The sequence below is a fragment of the Takifugu rubripes genome, chromosome 13 (assembly GCF_901000725.2).
Source record: "Takifugu rubripes chromosome 13, fTakRub1.2, whole genome shotgun sequence".
Lineage (NCBI taxonomy): Eukaryota > Metazoa > Chordata > Actinopteri > Tetraodontiformes > Tetraodontidae > Takifugu > Takifugu rubripes.
This window is the reverse complement of record NC_042297.1, coordinates 1,696,941-1,717,205: the sequence shown is the minus strand read 5'-3', so window position 1 is coordinate 1,717,205 and position 20,265 is coordinate 1,696,941. Positions and strand designations below refer to the sequence as shown.

Below are 20,265 nucleotides of genomic sequence, written 5' to 3'. Positions count from 1 at the left end.
ATGTTGGTTTGTCTGGATTGACCTTTGAACTTATATCCAGCCAGTGTTGAACATTTCTGGATGAATTGTTATTGTTTTTAATTTATGGACGCTGCAATGGAAATAAAGAATTGAAGGAATGACCACTGGAGGGGGTATTGCTGCCTGACATGATCCACTCGCTTGATTTAAACGCTGATGTCCGGCCCCAGAAATCTTTACTTACACGAACTTCCTGCAGTTCCTCACAGCTGGAATCAGGCGACGTCGTCCCTCCTCTGAGGTTTTGTAATGCAGCAGGTCCAGCTCATCCAGAACCTCCTCTGACATCTGCAGCAGGTAGGCCAGAGCTGAACAGTGGATCTCTGACAGTCTCCTCTCTGATTTCTTCTCTGACTTCAGGAACTCTTGGATCTCCTGATGGACTGACTGATCCTTCATCTCCATCAGACAGTGGAAGATGTTGATGTTTCTGTCTGGGGAGATTCCACCACTGTTCTCCTCCTTCAGGTTGTTGAGGACCTTCTGGATGGTTTCTGGGTGGCTGTCCCTCTGATCCAACAGTCCACCCAAGATCCTCTGATTGGACTCCAGAGAGAGACCATGAAGGAAGCGAACAAACAAGTCCAGGTGGCCATTTTTACTTTCAAGAGATTTCATGAGTGCTCTCCTGAGGAAGTCATCAAGAGATGTGACTGGTTCAGAATATTCTAGGAACTGACTTATAACCACTGTGTCTTTCCTGGTGTAACGGTGGAACATGTAGACGGCAGCCAGAAACTCCTGAATGCTCAGATGAACAAAGCAGTAGACTGATTTCTGGAAGATCACACTCTCTCTCTTGAAGATCTCTGTACAAACTCCTGAGTACACCGACACCTCGGAGACGTCCAGTCCACATTGCTCCAGGTCTTCTGAGTAGAACATGATGTTTCCTTTCTTCAGATGTTCAAACGCCAGCCGACCCAACTTCAGAAGGAGTTCTTTGTCAGCCTTAGTCAGTTCCTCTGGTCTCTGCTTTCCTTCATACTTCTGCTTCTTCCTCTTTATCTGAACCATCAGGAAGTGTGAGTAGAGGTCAGTCAGGGTTTGGGGCAGCTCTCCTCTCTGGTCTCTGGTCATCATGTCCTCCAGAACTATAGCAGTGATCCAGCAGAAAACTGGGATCAGACACATGATGTGGAGGCTCCTGGAGGCCTTGATGTGTGAGATGATTCTCTTGGCCAGATCTTCATCACTGAACCTCCTCCTGAAGTACTCCTCCTTCTGGGAGTCAGTGAAGCCTCGTACTTCTGTGATCCTGTCAACACACGAGGGAGGAATCTGATAGGCTGCTGCAGGTCTGGAGGTGATCCAGATGAGAGCTGAGGGAAGCAGGTTCCCCTGGATGAGGTTCACCAGGAGCACCTCAACTGACGATACTTGTGTGACATCAGAGATGACCTGATGGTTGTTGAAACCCAGTGAAAATCTGCTTTCATCCAGGCCATCAAAGATGAACAGAAGTTTCCAGACAGTCAGATCTTCTGCTCTGATCTTCTGTAATGTTGGATGGAAAACATGAAGCAGTGAGAGAAGACTGTGCTGCTCAGCTCTGATCAAGTTCAGCTCCCTGCATGAGAGCGGAAGCACCAGACTGATGTCTTGGTTCTCCAAACCTTCTGCCCAGTCCAGACTGAACTTCTGCACTGAGAAGGTTTTTCCAACGCCGGCGACACCGTTGGTCAGAACCACTCTGATGTGTCTCTGTTGCTCAGATAAGACTTTGAAGATGTCCTGGCACTTGATTGGAGTGTCCTGGATGTTCTTCTTGGAGGTTCTCTCAAGCTGTCTCACCTCATGTTGTGTGTCCACCTCCTCACTTTGTCCCTCAGTGATGTAGAGCTCAGTGTAGATCTTGTTCAGCAGGGTTCCACTTCCTGCTTCATGAGTTCCTTCAGTCACATGTTCACATCTTCTCTTCAGACTCATCTTATGACCTTCTATCACCTCCTGCAGTTCACCACCCTCTAAAACAAACAATCTTTTAAATCCTTTTACAATTGTCATCTACAGCAGTAACACAGATGTCCTCAACTGGAAAATATTCTGTCATGTTTGAATGATAGAAGCAACAGTCGGGTAATGACCCATCTCACTGTCAGTTTGAAATGTGATGTCTTCTTATGTACACCTATTCTTTTATTTCATTGGGTTTCAATCTAATTTAGGATATAACAACCATTTCCATGTCTTCCAAGAGTTTGCTTGGACTAAACAGCTGGTAAAAGCTGGATGATATTTAGAAAAACACATCAAACCTTCTCCAAACACCTCATACTCAGCAGACCCATTGTCCTGTAAAGGTCACCTGCCTTCAGCTCTTTAACACTTTCCAGAACTAAATGACTAAATGTTGCTAAATACTGTCTAAGCATTTAGGAAGGTCTGAAGAGGGTCCAGGGGTTCCAGTGGAACCAAACAAGAGCTCTCTGGATCTTCTCTTGCACATTGTAAATACACAAGTTGTTCCTTTATTCCGACCCAAAAGTATCTTATAAATACAAATGTACAAGCTTACGTGAGACGCTGTTGTTCAGGTCGGCGGTCTGCAGTTCAGTTCTCCGTTTCTTTTCACCCTCGGGACAGGAGGAATCTCCAATGGAAGCAGACCATTTCTGATAGCTGTCAAAAATGGGAATAGTGGTTATACATGTCTACTGGGCGTTAGCAACGCCTAAGAAAGGCTGCGTTCACTTCTACTTTCAGTTTGCTCTGACAGTTGAAGATTGAATGAACACTGAGCAAAAAATATAAAGTTATTTACGTTCTAACAAGCTCGTTTAGTTGGAGAAAAGTGTATTTGATCTAAGTGTTTAGTGGCGTTTCTTCATTGTGAATTTATGTTAAAAATAAAAGTGCCAAATCAGGAATATAAACTCATAGAATAGAACAAAAGTTCTCCATTTATGCTCCAAATACAGTCGTCTGGTCTCTGAAACTGATCATTAAATAGCACAGAGGTCACGCGTATTCAAAAGCATATTTCAACCATTTAGAAATGACTGATATTGTTGTCTATGGGTTTATTAGAACCAGGAGCCTTATAAATAGACTTTTTAATGAATTTTCATGACATGTGGTGGAACAGTGTGGCAGAACAAGCTGCACAGACCTGCCATGTCTTACCCATCCGTATCTAAATGGAGAGCTGGAGCACTCTGCAATGATGGATATTGTTGGGAAACTTTAAAATATATGCCTAGGAATTTTTGTGAGATGATGTTAACCCATGTAGGAGAAATGACCAGTTAAAAACACAAGCAATTTTCAGTTTTAAAAGATTTACCACACTAAAATTAACATGGGAGTTAATGGGAGCGAACGCCTGACATGTTGGTGCACTGTTTCATTAATTTAATTTTTCACGATAGTGGAGGCTAATACCTACAAAATTATGTTTTGTATGGTTGTGAAATGTTCTAAGGCAGAGTTATGTGGTTCAGAAAACCTTACTTTAAAGGTGACCCTTGAGCTCCAATACCAAAGTGTAAAGGGTGCCACACAAACACATCATCATGCTTTAGTTTTCTTACATTTCCTCTGAATTTCTGAAGTTTATTATTGAACCTTTGGAGTGGTCACTCTTCAGGGACACACAGCTGGGCACTGTGGACTCTGCTCTGTCCTCGTCCATCCTGAGGAAACATCAGAAATAGTGATGAGACTGTGATGAAGGTAAATAATCTGTAGAGGTTGTAGTTAAATAATCCCAATTCACTGCATTTTTATCAAACAGGAACATTTCTAATCCATTCTGGATAACAACTGAATCAATAAATCAATGATGTATCTGTATAATTTTCATGTTTTCAGAGTTTAAGCTGCTTTTTTTAACTGTTCCCTGCAGTGAGAAAAGAACTGGCACCTTTTCCAGCCCCTCATCCTGCAGCACTGAATGTGCTCTAAAGTTCTTTCCAGAGCAAACGTCTCTGCACTTGCAGCAACATGTTGTAGTCATGGATCCGTGAGGAGAACCGGATACAGGAAACGCCCCCACTTTGATCCCAAAATCCAACTGGTGGCCAACGGTGGTCCGGCAACGACGGGGACGCTGGTCCATCGGGCCGACAACACTGGTTTTCCACAGGCCAACATGGTGAAAGGACTCTGCCCCGTTTCATTTTAAAGAGCTGATGAATTTCATTTTCCACGATAGTAGAGGCTAATACCCACAAAATGATGTTTTGTATGGTTGTGAAATGTTCTAAGGCAGAGTTATGTGGTTCAGAAAACCTTACTTTAAAGGTGAGCCTTGAGGTCCAATACCGAACTTTAAATGTTCGCGTTTGGACCTATCTCTCTTCAGGGACACCCTGCTGGGCACTGTGGACTCTGCTCTGTCCTCGTCCATCCTGAGGAAACATCAGAAATAGTGATGAGACTGTGATGAAGGTAAATAATCTGTAGAGGTTCTAGTTAAATAATCCCAATTCACTGCACTGTTCTTCCCAATCACACCTCTCCAGGTCTCACTGTCGCTGCCGACGTGAGCATTGAAGTCACCCAGGAGGAGGAGGGAGCCCCCAGAAGGAGCACTCTCCAGCACTCCCTCTCAGGACTCCAAAAAGGGTGGATACGCTGAAGTGCTGTTTGGGCCACAGGATCCGTCCCCCCACCCGAAGGCGAAGGGAGGCTAACCTCTCATCCACCGGGGTAAACTCCAATATCCAGGCACTGAGCCGGGGAGCAACGAGAATTGCCACCCCTGCCCGTCGCCTCTCACCATCGGCAACTCCAGGGTGGTAGAGAGTCCAACCCCTCTCGAGTAGACTGGTTCCAGAGCCCTTGCCGTGCGTCGAGGTGAGGCCGACTATATCTAGTCGGAACTTCTCAACCTCGCGCACCAGCTCAGGCTCCTTTCCCACCAGAAAGGTCACATTCCATGTCCCTAGAGCCAGTTTATGCAGCCGGGGATCAGACCGCCAAGGTCCCTGCCTTCGGCCGCTACCAAACACACAATGCACCCAACCCCCCCGGCCCCTCCTGCAGGTGGTGAGCCCACGGGAAGGGGGTCCCATGTTGCCTCTTCGGGCTGTGCCCGGCCGGACTCCATGGGCAGAGGTCCGGCCACCAGGCGCTCGCCAACGTGCCCCGGCCCCAGGCCTGGCTCCAGGAGGGGGCCCCGGTGACCCGCATCCGGGCAAAGGAAACTTGAGACCAATGTTATTTTTCTTCATTAGGGGGTCCTGGGCTACGCTTTGTCTGGTCCCTCACCTAGGACCTGTTTGCCATGGGTGGCCCTACCAGGGGCATAAAGCCCCAGACAACGGAGCTCCCAGGATCATTGGGACAGGCAAACCCCTCCACCACGATAAGGGGGTAGCCCAGGAGGGTATTGGACTTCTGTGCTCGTCTCAGATTGTCCATAACAAACATCTTGTTCAGGCATAAAGGCGTCCACATGTGCACTTGGCACCAGGACGCCTTAGGCCGCAGATCGATGATCGACTTTGTGGTCGCGTCATCGGATTTGCGGCCGCATGTTCTGGACACTCAGGTGAAGAGGGGGGCGGAGCTGTCAACTGATCACCACCTGGTGGTGAGTTGGCTCCGATGGTGGGGAAGGATGCCGGACAGACCCGCCAGACCCAAACGTGTTGTGAGGGTCTGCTGGAACCGCTGGCGGAGTCTCCCGTCAGAAGGAGCTTCAACTCACCCCTCCGGGAGAGCTTTGACCATGTCCCGGGGGAGGCGGGGGACATCCGTATCTAAATGGAGAGCTGGAGCACTCTGCAATGGTGGATATTGTTGGGAAACTTTAAAATGTATGCCTAGGAATTTTTGTGAGATGATGTTAACCCATGTAGGAGAAATGACCAGTTAAAAACACAAGCAATTTTCAGTTTTAAAAGATTTACCACACTAAAATTAACATGGGAGTTAATGGGAGCGAACGCCTGACATGTTGGTGCACCGTTTCATTAATTTCATTTTTCACGATAGTAGAGGCTAATACCTACAAAATGATGTTTTGTATGGTTGTGAAATGTTCTAAGGCAGAGTTATGTGGTTCAGAAAACCTTACTTTAAAGGTGAGCCTTGAGGTCCAATACCAAAGTGTAAAGGTTCGCCTTTGGACTGGTCACTCTTCAGGAACTCCCAGCTGGGCACTGTGGACTCTGCTCTGTCCTCGTCCATCCTGAGGAAACATCAGAAATAGTGATGAGACTGTGATGAAGGTAAATAATCTGTAGAGGTTGTAGTTAAATAATCCCAATTCACTGAGTTTTTATCAAACAGGAACATTTCTAATCCATTCTGGATAACAACTGAATCAATCAATCAATGATGTCTCTGTATAATTTTCATGTTTTCAGAGTTTAAGCTGCTTTTTTTAACTGTTCCCTGCAGTGAGAAAAGAACTGGCACCTTTTCCAGCCCCTCATCCTGCAGCACTGAATGTGCTCTAAAGTTCTTTCCAGAGCAAACGTCTCTGCACTTGCAGCAACATGTTGTAGTCATGGATCCGTGAGGAGAACCGGATACAGGAAACGCCCCCACTTTGATCCCAAAACCCAACTGGTGGCCAACGGTGGTCCGGCAACGACGGGGACGCTGGTCCATCGGGCCGACAACACTGGTTGTCCACAGGCCAACATGGTGAAAGGACTGTCTTCAGCTCAGCCACTAAATTATTTGGTGCTACATAAACATGCTAGTCAGGACTTTTGAACTTCCCTCATTTGTTCCCCTTCAATTATTTCTATGATGCAAGTCCTCAAAGATCACTGCTCTATTTAAAATAGATGAAAGAAATGACACCCACTCCTGCATTTCTGTCACAGTGGTTCCACAACATAGAACAATAAACCACTGGGAGAAAACGTGCAACATGAACCCAAAATCCTGTTGGTGTCCTGTGATCCTGGGTGGATTTAGTTATTTAGTTATTTTGAAAGTTTATTGTCTTAATTTGGTCCGGCTGAGAGATGCTAACTTGCCCACGATTAGATGTTGTTTGACAGGTAATACCAAAATATCCAGCTGGAACCTGGACTGTTGAACAACTCTAATAACTCTAAGAGCTTTTCACCTGTCACAAAAATGTCGCTCTTCCTGCTTTGTCTGAAGAGAATACTTTCACTTTTAAAACCTAATCAACAGATTTATGGCGTATATATTACTACCATTAAAGCATTCTGGGAGGGTTTAAAGTTCTTTTAGAATCAGTCGCATAAAGCAGAAAAATAAACTAAACTTCACTTAGAAAGACTATTCAACTATAACTAAAGCCAGACTATAAGAACGTTAATTAAGAACTATTCATTTATAATGCATAATGATGCTTTGTGCTAAAACTAAATATGAAGTCTAGTTGATTCAAATCTTGACTTTATCTCCAAACACAACTGTCAATTCTTTTCAATAATGCTCTTCGTTTCCACTCACCTTGTCGGTCTTCAGTCTTCCTGCTTAGTCTGAAAGGAATACTTTTAAAAACTGGTTTGTTGGGTTCCCAGTTTCTGGGACCGTTGTTGCTGGTGTCTACCTGCAGGGGGCGTGGAGGAGCCGCTCATCAGCCACAGCTGGCCCCGCAGACACACGCACCTGCGGTCTCTCTTCAATCTCCCGTTAGATTTAAGGACAGAACTCCCGTCTGCCAGCGGCGGAGTGTTTTCGGCCTCATCGCCAAACCCTGACTTCTGTGGCTTGACTATTTTTGAGAGTTTTCCGAGCGGACGTGTTTTGGACTCTTTCGAGGTCTCTCCGCCTCTCTGTGAACGCGGACCGAACTGTTCTTGTTCACTTTGAAATAAAGACGCTTTTCGGACACCATTCTCCACCATTATTTAATTTAGTTAAATAAATAAGATTTATGATGCTTGACAGATTTGAAAGACTTGTAAAAGCGGCATATTTCTGCAGCCCTGGAGTCCAGGAGGAGCAGCAGAGGTCAGAATGTGTCGGAGCGCGTTTAACTAGTGTCTGCAGTTCCACGCGTGTCCACCGGGTGGCGGTAAAGCACCACATGATATTTCTCCTTTTTGGAACTTCTTCAGGTGCGTTGAGCTTTAAATCTTCACCTGTCGCTCCCTTTAAGCTCTAAACTTTGCGGTTGTGTGTGTAGTTTGTTGGTTTGAATATTTATGATGGATTCTGATGACGACCGAAACTATAAATGACAAATAGTTTTTCCAGTGTGTCACACATTTTCATTATTTATTATTTTGGGTCTAAACTGGGCCAGTTCTGTGAGCTGTTTTGCTTTTTCTCTGGGCCAGATGTTCCAGGCAGGTTCCATCATCGGACACAGAGGGAGACGGGTCACGTGACAACAGTCAGCCTTTAGTTCTTTATTACAGGAGGATCTGGTTTATATACAGACACGAATCTGCAAAATACTAAAAAGTCTATGAACCCAAAGTACTAAAAAGTCTTCATCCACGCACACGCGTGTATGAAGTGTTTATACACACGTGTGCGCGTACGTGCACACTGTATATTCATCTAATAACTGTTAGTTTCTAAAACACCAAAGTAGAGTCACTGAGGCACGGCTTCACCTCCTTTACACCGAGGTTTCCCTGAGCAGGTGTGATGAACTGTTGCAGAAGGAAAAGCATGGAACATGTTAATAACCGGACACAAAAACACTCAGGTTTATTGTCTGGACCTCGCCATCCCTTTGGGGAGGATCATCTCATTCTTCAGCTTTGAACTGTCAGAGTTCAAAGGTTTCATCCTTCCACAAGACCAGAAAACTTCCGCCCAACCTTCTGACCTCTCGTGTCGTATTTTCATCTCTTCAAAAATTATCATGTTGAACATTTTGTCTTCCAAATGAAAAAGAAAAAAAAAATCTTCCCATCTGAAATTCGGGGCGAGACAATCCGAAAAAGGCAACTATCTCCAAATATGAGCTTTCTGAGCGACTGATGTGAAGCTGGTGAAACCAGTTTGACGACCATTGTGAAACCAGGAGCAGTGTAAATGAGGGGGGGGGGGGGGGGGGGGGGGGGCAGTGAGTGGATGCTGCATTCATCAAACACACAATAGTCAGAAGAGAAGAAGGAAGAACAGAAGCCCGTGTTCCTCAGTGTTGGTGTGGAGACGCCTGTTTGGAGGAGCAGGAAGCAGGCTGGACTCTTCCAGCTGGCTTTAATGCCACTTCTCTTCTGAGAACCTCCCAGCAGCTTTCTCTCCACCATCTTTTTACGCTGAAGCTTTTTGATCATTTCAGGTCAGATGTTCTTGGACTGAGGTTAAACATGTTTGTTCTTGTGCTCGGAGCGAACCGACGATCCTCTAAAGTCAGGCATCCTAAAGGTGGATGTTTTCTGAGGCCTGGAGGCTTTAAAGTGGCGCTTTTACCCACTTGTCCTCGTTCTGTTGGAAACTTGATCCAAAAACCTTTTCTGGAGCTTCATGTTCTGCTTTTTTGAAGGAATGAAATGGTTTCATCAGCGCTGCCGGGGGCTGAGCAGGCTTCATAAATCTGAAGCTCTGAGATCCTTTAAAGATCTCCTGGAATCAGCAGATGGGGGTTTGATCAAAAACTGTAAGAATCAGTCAAGCTATCAAATCTTGACTCAGTCCAAGCGTGAACCAGTCCATCCAGAGCTGATTATGGCTCAGCCAGGAGGAAAGCACGGCCTGGGGGGGTTCATATGGAGCAGGCACACTCTGGCTCTATTGCTACTGAAAACAGCCCTTCAGCACAGCAGCCTGAAATACAGTTCTGGAGAACACCTGTTCCCAACAGAACCTGTTTAAAACGGGACCAGTAAAGATGCCTGGCGTGACCACGACCATGGGGAGAGGGGGGGGGGGGGGGGGGGGGGGGGCAGAGACAGGCGGTAACGCCGCTGCCCACCGATTCACCTGGAAACAACAAAAACCCCAGCAGCTTGGACCCAATATGGCAGCGTGTTCCTCAGAAACGCTCCTCAAACTCTCCCCACAGCTTCATTGCTAAAGAGGATTTGGGTTTTTTTGTCCGTGCTAAATGGAAAGTGTTTGTCCTTTGGTGGTCCAACAGGACCACGATTTGGATGGAAGGATGATTTGATGTTATTGAGAATAAAAACAGCTGAAATGGAAGCGGAGATCTTTCAGAGCACCAAACATCTTCTCTTTGATAATGCCCAAAGCTGGATTCAAACTCTCCCTCTGGGGTCTTCAGGAGGTTTCAATCAGGTTGTCTGTTACAGCAATTGTCAACTGGCCCGCACCGGCCCGGGATCGATTCCCGGCCATGGCACATTGCTTTTAAGTTGATTTCATTTATCGGAGTTGAATCTTGTTTGATTTTTTTGAAGGCGTTTCACCTCTCATCCAAGAGCCGTTCGAGGCAGATTTGATGATATGACGCTCATAGGCTCTATAGCCTTTTCTTTTTGGGGGGAATGGATTGGAGGCTGCTCCAACATTGAGGTTTGGACTGTGACAAAGCAAAATGGACAAGCTCCACCAGAATAAGTGTTTCAAGAAAATAAGTTTGAGTGTATTAACTTCAAAAGGCCATTTTCTTGCACCTGCTCTCGCTTACGGCCATACCACCCTGAGAACGCCCGATCTCGTCCGATCTCGGAAGCTAAGCAGGGTCGGGTCTGGTTAGTACTTGGATGGGAGAAAGCTGGGGAACAATCGTCTGTATAAGATGGGGAAGAAGGGGGAAAAAGGAGGAAGAAGAGAAGGAAAGACGAAAGTTCAAATCCCACCCGGACCCAAAAATGATAGAATTATTTTTGTGCCGGACCACCAACCAGGGGCGCATCCTCTCTGGGCTGGAAAACGCACAAAGTGTTGCCGGACTACCAGGGGCAGCAGCTTTCACTTGGACAATGTTCACATGAAGGAGCCAGGGGCTTGATCATGAAGCAGCCTAATGTGGAATTTCCTGCTTGTTTTATCTGGCTTTCAACTGAAATTGTCAACACTCAATTTTTATAGCGCTTTAATGTAATTTGATACATTTTAGGTTTTACAAGAAAGTTTGTGTTACATTTACATAGCAACATTGTTAATACAATGTATGTGAAAAACATACTAAACCTAATGAGGATATTTTTTTTTAAAATTACATCGTAATTACTACAGGATATGGTGCACTACCAGTTACTAAATAATATTGTAAATGAACATTTTTTAAATATATAAATATATACATAATTATATTGCATGGATTGCTTGCAGTCAGCTTCTTAAGCCAGTCGGCGTGGATTTTATCGAGCCCTGGTGCCGTCCAGCTCTTCATTTTGGACACTCTTGTTTGGATGTCTGCTAAGGTGATGACTACTGGGTCTTGTTCTGGGAGTTGTCTGTGCTCAGTCTGTAGGTCTTGCAGCCACTGGGCAGTAGTGTTGTGTGTTGCCTGTTTCTCCCAGATACTCTTCCAGTATTGTTCGGTCTCAGCCCTGAGGGGGTCTTATCAGGGTCTATAAGGTGTCCACCTTGAGGAATGCTGTTCAGATCTTCTCGGGTGGATGAGCAGTCTGTCCTGGCCTTGATGCCCTGTCCCAGGCATGAGGAGTTCCCGATTCTCTGATTGTGACCTGGTCCAGCTGTTCTCAGCACTATCATCGGATTTAAAGTCAGTCTTCTGAGCGAGCTTCTGAGGTGCTTCATCACCCAGAGTGTAAGAAGCCCCGGCAGGGATGTGCTTGTGGACACAAACAGGACACAACAATAAACCTGCTCCCCTCCTCTCTGACATGCTGCCGAGCAACTAGAAGAGATGTTTGGCTGGTATCACGTTTTTTCAGGAACAAACTCTTCGTCCATCATCATGATTTTCACAAATAATTCATCTGTCATCTTCACTTTCTCCTGGAGGGCTTCTTTCTGCTCTTGAAGTTCTTCTATGGTGGTGATACTAAAGCATTTGTGGTTTTCTGCCCTGTCCAGTTGTTCCTTGAGGGAATCCAGCTTCTTGTGAAGGTTCTGCATCCAGATAATCTCTTCACCGTTGTCCTGCAGAACCTCTTTCTCCCTGTACTCACCCCTGTCTTTACCGTGGAAAGTCATGTCTTCCTTACCGCTCCCATATCCTCTCTCTGGCCCAGGGCTGAGGAGGTAGTTGTCTGTGTTTGACGATGGAGAGGAAGGGCTTCCCTTGGGTAAATTTTGAGAGAAGACTTCAGTGAACCTCTCCTCAAGCATTGCAGTGTCTTGAGAAATACCATTATTCAAATTCTGAAGCATGGTGCAACAGCCGCCATCACTGTTGTTATGGCTGAACAGGAAGGGCAAGAGAATAAGAAATGCAAAGATCGTCTATGGAAAAAACCGAAGTCAAGTTTGAAATAAGCATGTGACGAACTGTCAAAAGGTACATTTGAATATTTCAAGATTGTAGGTTTTTTCCCCAAATATGCTATGATGGCCACAAATGAGATTATTCAATTCAGGGGAAAGGCGTCATGAGACAGCTGAAAGAACGAAATAATTTAAAAGCGTGTAAAAATTTTTGTCGGAGTGAGAGCTCTTGATTTTACTCGTCATGAAACTCAATGGAGCAGATGAAACGTTCCGATTGGCCAAAGAAGAGGGCGGCGTGCCTGAGCCCATAACAGATATATTAACGATATATTACAGATAGTTTAACCATCTGCTTTTAATATTTCTAGATAATAACCCTTCAATTACTTCGTTGAAATCTATCAGCTAAATAAAATCCTTAAAACAGGACAAATGAAATGTCTAAATCATTTACCTGCAGTAAACACACGGACAATATATAATATTGTGTCCAACATCATTTTTCACATATTAAAGGACAAAACGTATGCCTGAGCTATTGGAAGTGTTCAGTCAGATACATACTATAGGTAAAATGTAAAGTATAGATTAATATAGGATAGTTGTCTAAATAATCTGCAATTTCACCTCTATCCCAATTGATCAGAAATTCAACAGAAGCTATCAAGGTGGTCATTTACCAACATATTTTGACATATAGTATTAAAGGCAGTAATCATCTGAAGTTACATAACATAGTAGGTTGTATTCTGATCAAAGCCCCTCGGCCTATGACCTCTGAAAGATCAAAATCCCGCTGGAATCCAGAACATTGACAGAATGCTGATAATCATGGTTCCTTAGCCCATTATAATTTCCAGAAAATTTTTATTAAAACCCATTCATAACATTTCAAGTTGTTTTGTTCACGGACAGATAAACGAGAGCAGTCACATAACCTCCTTGGCAGAGGTAAAAAAATAAAAATAAAAACGACTCCTGAAGATACAGACTGTTTATTTGACAGCTTTGCTTTACTGTATGCTTACATTTAGGGACAGGAAAAGATAGTTTGAAGAAAAGTGTATAGATCTGTCACGCCTACTGAAAACAGTGGAACTGTACCAAAGTGTTTAAGAGGTGTCAGACTATCCATATTTTCCAGGATAGTTAAGGACGGTTTTGCACACTCTGCCACATCCAACCTATGGCCGCTGCTGCACATTTTTGCCAGATTCTACAGGAAGAACAAGAAGAAAAAAAACGAATTAAACATATTACTGGAGAAAGTTTTGTAATAAAAAAAAACGTTACATACATTAGCGGCTCGGACAATGCCGTTTGGAGATTGGAGAGCTGCGAGGTCTGTCAGGATCTTCTTTAAATCACCATTACATGGAGGCACTGAAGCAGAAGAATTGTTAATGCTCCACTTATAGAAGGAATATTGCAAGTATTTTCACTAGTATACCTCGTTGCGGTGACATTTGTGGTTTTAGCTGAAGGTATGGATGCTCCAGCAGTTCAGCAATACAAATTCTCTCTGGGGTTTCGTATCAGACACCGCTGCAATACATTATTAAAAACAGGACCTCATCAACTTAACCTATAGATATGTTAGTCACTGTGCAATATTATATACAGGAGTCAAGAGTCATTTATAAATTGCCCAGATGCTGATCAACACAGATGTTCTCAAAAAATTTCTATCCACCCATGTTTTTTCATGCATTTTATACATTGTATACAACAGTTTTCCTCATATACAACAGTTAGACACCATTTCTATAAGGCCTTCAGTGAGGCGATCGTCTCACCTTCAGAACATCCAGCAGGTCCTTCTCTGGTATATCTGGAAAGTCAATCTTGTGGGAAGGATCAATTATGGCCTGCAGCTCGGCAATCTGATTTGTGATGCTTTGGAATGGTGTTGTTCCATACGTCATGCAGTACAGGATGCATCCAAGGGACCACACATCTCCTCTGGGACTTATCTTTAGAGGACAGGAAACAAATATTTCAGTGTTATACTGTTGTAAAATTGTATAATTCCTTTAAATGTAAAACTGGATTGAGAGGGAAACCTTTGAACGGGCTTTTCCTGGCTTGGACGAAGTGTCTTCGATGGCTTCTGGAGGCATGTAGTTCAGGGTTCCAACCTGTTTTTGTTAAATAAGCATAGATATTCTCTTTGGGCAGTACAACTGATGCTACATAATCCTGATTACAGTAAATTTTATAGACCTCATTCAACAATTATTGCAAATTCTCAAGAATGAAGAGTGGACATGACCTCAATCTTACCCGTGAATCCTTCATAATACTTGTAACACCAGGCTGGATTCTGTTGGCAATGCCAAAGTCAATCAACTTCAGTGAAGCATTCACAATGACAAAGTTCGCTGGCTTCAAGTCACTGTGGACAATACCTGTACACAGAACATATGAAAGATTTCAGCCTTCAAAATATAATAAAGAATTATGGAGATTAGACAGAAGGCGGACCATGATTGTGGATAGTTTGCACAGCCTCCAGCATGTTCTTCCAGTGAAACTTTCTCTGCAGGGATTCACAGTTTTGCGGTTTCCCAGCCAAGTGTTCAGATCCAAGTCCCCACATTCCATCAGCATATAGATGTAGCTGTTGGTTATCTCACTGCAAACACATTAACAGGCACATTAGTAGAAAAACTACACTATATAATATTATAAAAAGGATAGAAAAACTTTAACTCATTGTATTGTCAAAAGGATTCCATACTAGTCGTATAGCTTAATAATTTGATCGCTGTGTTGCTGCAGGTGATTCAGATGCTCGATCTCATTCTTCCAGCTCTCTATAGTCTGAGCATCCGCTTCCTCCAGGTCAACATATTTAACAGCAAAAAGCTGCTTCTTGTGGTCAAGAACCTGGTAGACCTGACAACCAAAACACAATTAAAGCAATCATGAAGTAAAGGTGAAAACGTCACAAACACAGGATGTGAACGGAATATTGTTATGTACCTTGCTGGAACCACCACGTCCAATCATCTTAAGAACGAAGAACTGTTTGCCCTTAATGGTGATGAGTCATTTAAAATTGAAGTTAAAGACTAAAAAAAAAAAAGGAGGCAAGCAGAACGACAGTTCAGAAAGAAGAAAACTTTGTAAGGGGGAAATTTCTGTGCTTCCTCTCTCAAGGACTAAAGCTACCTGCATGTGACTCAATGTGTTTATACTTGGATAGAATTCACATATTTCTTTTATGGTACATTATGTCTATTGACATGGAGAAGCTTCTTTGTCTGAAGAATAGCTCTACCTGTGGCATTTGGAAAAGTGGTGTTTGGTGTGTGAAGGGCTGCTGAGCTGGTCCAGTTCTGTGTGGTGCCACTGCAGAAAATGGTACTTCAGGGCCTCTTTGAACAGGCGTCACAAAGCTGAGGGAGAGAAATTTTACATTTGGATCGTAATACAACAAAAATCAGGTCAGCTACACGTGAACTTTAACGCACAGCAGAGCCATTGTAACTGTAATCGTGTGGTGTGTAACTTTAATCCGTAAAGATACCTGTTTGCATTGTGGATGGAAGAGCTGTTTGGGGTCTGGCATACACTTTGTAAGAGTTGTCTGGATGGAATGGGTATTACCTCTGGGACACGAGAAATGGGTCCGGGCTCAGGAGGTGTAACGTGCTTTTCCTGGAGAAAAAAAAAAATGAAAAAAGGGGTCATGTTTGATAGTAAAGCTAAATGAATGGCACACATTTTTTTTTTTTTTTTTTACTTCTAATGCAATCATTCTTAGTTTGACCAAGAATAAAAACTCTCCGATCAAAACCAGTTGAAATGGCATCAATATTACCTGGGTGTGAAAGAATATCCAACCTCTGGAGAAATGTGCCGACTGACAAAGGTTGGAATGTTCCACTCAGAAAGAGGTTCCCGGTTGGTGCCTTTAGGCTGTTCCACTGGCCAGTTCACAGGGATCCGAGCAGGAACATGCACTTCCTGGTTTCCCCCAGCAGTGGGAAAAGTGACCGGTAAACCTGTTTTCAAATTCCAAAGGCAAACATTGAAAATGAAACATCAAATCACTGACAGACAATGTTTCCCTTGGAGGACTCAGAAGATCTGTACCCGAGGATGGTTCCTTTTCCTCATCCCTGGTAGGTACCAATTGTTTTGCCCCAGTCTTTAAATTACGTATGGCCATCTCTAGGAGCTGTGCTGGTTGCCTGGGCTTTGTGTAGGATTGAAGTGGCTTTAAAAAGAAATGAAGGAAGAAATGTTGGTATCTGTGCTTTCAATTCCCACCTGACCACAGGTACCATATCAGAAGGGGACGGCAAGAAGAACTGATAAGGTTAGGGTCAAGTTATTTTTGGGGGTAAAGGTTTTCCTTTTCTCTTTTATTTGCCCTTATTTTCCAACTTGAAAGGAATTGCAAGATTGAAGGTTTAGTAGGGTTTCACTCAGAGGCAACAGTCTGGGTTTCCGTTTTCTTTTTCCCTTTATTATAACATTTTCATCAGGGTGACTTTTAGTTTACAGACAGCCCAAGATCACAACAGGTAGCCCAGTGGCCACCAGGTGAAAAACCTTGAAATAGAAAAGAGAAACATATGAAATTGCTTAACAATAAAGAAATGAACATATTTAAGAAACTCACAGACATATTACACATAAAACCCAATAGTTATAAATCTAAATGTGCAAAGTCGCAATAATGTAACCAAGGAAGTAGGCTACACCATAATTTCACTAAGACAACCAGGGTTAATTGTGTTTTAGTCGCTACAAACTACAACAATATACCTGTTTGGGCCTGCACCTCTCACTGAACACCAACATCCTAATTGTAAACAGTGCTGTTTGTGAAAGTTCTAACTCAACAATCAGCGCAGTCACAATACAGTATTACGTCTTTCTTCCGACACACTGAAATTTAAGGCTTAAAACAAATTAAAATGGTGCTTACCAACTGTCCCTCCAGATCTTGCGAGCAAACACCTCGAGAATTGTCTCATTGCTTTTCTAACTTGGGAATGAGGACAATTGGAAACACCTTGCAGGTGAGGAAGGCACGCCTCTGCGTGGTGACATCACAAACCTTTCCCTATTATACTTGCAATTACACTTACCCGCCACCAGGAACCACTAAAGTGCCAATCAAGTAACAAGGGGTTTGGCTTTACAGTTATGGTTAGGGATGGAGTTAGGGTTAGGGTTAGGGTTAGGGTTAGCATTAGCATTAGGGTTAGCATTAGGGTTAGGGTTGGAGTTAGGGTTAGGGTTAGGGTTAGGGTTAGAGTTAGCATTAGGGTTAGGGTTAGGGTTATGGTTAGGGATGGAGTTAGGGTTAGGGTTAGGGTTGGAGTTAGGGTTAGGGTTAGCATTAGGGTTAGGGTTAGGGTTAGGGATGGAGTTAGGGTTAGGGTTAGCATTAGGGTTAGGGTTAGGGTTAGGGTTAGGGTTGGAGTTAGGGTTAGGGTTAGGGTTAGAGTTAGCATTAGGGTTAGGGTTAGGGTTATGGTTAGGGATGGAGTTAGGGTTAGGGTTAGGGTTAGGGTTGGAGTTAGGGTTAGGGTTAGCATTAGGGTTAGGGTTAGGGTTAGGGATGGAGTTAGGGTTAGGGTTAGGGTTAGCATTAGGGTTAGGGTTAGGGTTAGGGTTAGGGTTAGGGTTAGGGTTATGGTTAGGGTTGGAGTTAGGGTTAGGGTTAGCATTAGGGTTAGGGTTATGGTTAGGGATGGAGTTAGGTGTTAGGGTTAGGCTTTCCCCTGGGGCGAAGCCCCTGGAAAGCAGAGCACTGGCCATCCAAGGGGGTCCCAGGCGGAGACTCCCACCCAAAAGTTAAATGTCCACCACCCTAAGGTGGTGGGGTGTCCAAAAATTGAGGCTCTTATGGCCTTAGTTGCGATCAGCCTGGTGCCGCGACGTTTCGGCCAGTTTTGGCCTTCATCAGGCGGGCTGATCTTTTAAATATGGTGGCCCCTTGGCCGTCAACATAAAAATGGTCCCGTTGCTTTTTGCCCCTTCTCCCGTTTCCTAATCATTTAAATTTGGTGATGTTGCTCCCTCCGAATCTTTGGACCTTCTGAGGTCTCTAATTTCCGTTTCCCCTTTTATACTCCCCTCGCTTTTTGCTTTTCATGTTTTTTTATTTTCAATTTAAATGTCCCTTCCCTTCCCTTGTATTTTATCTTTTGTATTTGTTGTTTCCCCTGTTTCTAATTGAATTTGTGTTTCCCTGTAACATCTCCCCTGTTTTATTCCTTTTTATTTTTCCTTTTAATTTCCTTTTTCCCTCTTTTGAACTTAACCCTTTCTCTTCATCCTTCCCTTCCTCCCCTCTCCTTCTTCATGCCATCTTTTCCTTGGTTCTCCCCCTTTCCTTAACCTCATTTCTCCCTTTCCTCTCTTTTGCCTCCCAATACTTCAACCTTCTCCTTAGCCTCGTTAGGCCATGTGGCACTGCACTTGTCCCATTTTTCTTACCCTACCTCATTTGGGCTCTCCTGTATGCGGGCTGAGTTAAATTTGGCTTAGTTTGAGGTGGGTTTGATTGATGGGTACAAGGCTTAGCGGGCACGAGATTGGGTTTTGGGTATGGGGACATCGGTTTGGGTTGGAACAATGAGGCTAGGAATGAGAACAGGACCATGGGCAATTTAGAAATCAGAATCAGATAGGGGGAGGGATAATTAATCAGAGATAGTTAGGGTTAGAGGTTGAGGTTAGGGTTAGGGGTTGGGGTTAGGGTTGGGGGTTGATGTTAGGGTTAGGGGTTGGGGTTGGGGTTAGGGTTAGGGGTTAGGGTTAGGGTTAGGGGTTAGGGTTAGGGTTAGGGTTAGGGGTTGGGGTTAGGGTTGGAGTTAGGGTTAGGGTTAGCATTAGGGTTAGGGTTAGGGTTAGGGATGGAGTTAGGGTTAGGGTTAGCATTAGGGTTAGGGTTATGGTTAGGGATGGAGTTAGGGTTAGGGATGGAGTTAGGGTTAGGGTTAGGGTTAGCATTAGGGTTAGCATTAGCATTAGGGTTAGCATTAGGGTTAGGGTTGGAGTTAGGGTTAGGGTTAGGGTTAGCATTAGGGTTAGGGTTAGGGTTAGGGTTATGGTTAGGGATGGAGTTAGGGTTAGGGTTAGGGTTGGAGTTAGGGTTAGGGTTAGGGTTAGCATTAGGGTTAGGGTTAGGGTTAGGGTTATGGTTATGGTTAGGGATGGAGTTAGGGTTAGGGTTAGGGTTAGGGATGGAGTTAGGGTTAGGGTTAGGGTTATGGTTAGGGATGGAGTTAGGGTTAGGGTTAGGGATGGAGTTAGGGTTAGGGTTGGAGTTAGGGTTAGGGTTAGGGTTAGCATTAGGGTTAGGGTTAGGGATGGAGTTAGGGTTAGGGTTAGCATTAGGGTTAGGGTTCGAGTTAGGGTTAGGGTTGGAGTTAAGGTTAGAGTTAGGGTTAGGGTTTGGTTTAGGGTTGGAGTTGGGTTAGGGTTAGGGTTAGGGTTGGAGTTAAGGTTAGGGTTAGGGTTAGGGTTTGGTTTAGGGTTGGAGTTGGGTTAGGGTTAGGGTTCAGGGTTTGGGATGAAACTTTTTTTGCACTGGCCTACTGATCGGGAAAGTAGGGGAGTGCGGAGGGTGAGGGCCCCCCCGAGGGGGGAAGCAATATAAATAAAAATAAAAATAAATTAGAAATAAAATAGAGAAAACGAAGTTATGTAATAAAAGCAGGGTGGAAGATAAATGATCCATAGGTAGATAAGAGACTGGTTCAGCTTGTAAGAATATTAAGTTGTTTGAATTGGCTGACTGGGAAAGATAAGTTCTATGGGTGTTCATTGAGGCCATGTGGTGTCTTTGTGCCTAATCTGTTGATCCATATGCGTTCCGCTCTCCTCCTCTGTCCCACTGTCCAGCAGTTATTGGGTTAGGGTTAGCATTAGGGTTAGGGATGGAGTTAGGGTTAGGGTTATGGTTAGGGTTGGAGTTAGGGTTAGCATTACGGTTAGCATTAGGGTTGGGGTTCGGGTTGGAGTTAGGGTTGGCATCAGCAGTGCAGCCCGGCGGGTGGGAAGGAGCCCTGGGCG

At 44.2% G+C, this 20,265-nt stretch overlaps 1 protein-coding gene and 1 long non-coding RNA gene across 2 annotated transcripts; both read right to left on the bottom strand.

Annotated features, from left to right (window-relative positions):
* Positions 1–3,598: 3,598 nt before the first annotated feature.
* On the bottom strand, positions 3,599–6,151 carry LOC115252222 (uncharacterized). The gene is made up of 3 exons (XR_003890637.1): positions 6,047–6,151; positions 4,260–4,373; positions 3,599–3,656 (listed from the first exon to the last, which is right to left on the bottom strand). It is a non-coding gene; the product is annotated as an uncharacterized lncRNA (long non-coding RNA).
* Positions 6,152–13,072: 6,921 nt separating this feature from the next.
* Positions 13,073–15,985, bottom strand: LOC105419920 (dual specificity protein kinase Ttk-like). The gene is given in 15 exon segments (XM_029846031.1): positions 13,073–13,438; positions 13,520–13,605; positions 13,673–13,746; positions 13,748–13,767; positions 14,019–14,195; positions 14,286–14,360; positions 14,506–14,630; positions 14,707–14,766; positions 14,769–14,857; positions 14,963–15,120; positions 15,208–15,272; positions 15,275–15,296; positions 15,506–15,623; positions 15,755–15,885; positions 15,971–15,985. Coding segments are annotated over 15 exon segments (1,401 nt in total). The 3' UTR covers positions 13,073–13,252.
* Positions 15,986–20,265: the final 4,280 nt, after the last annotated feature.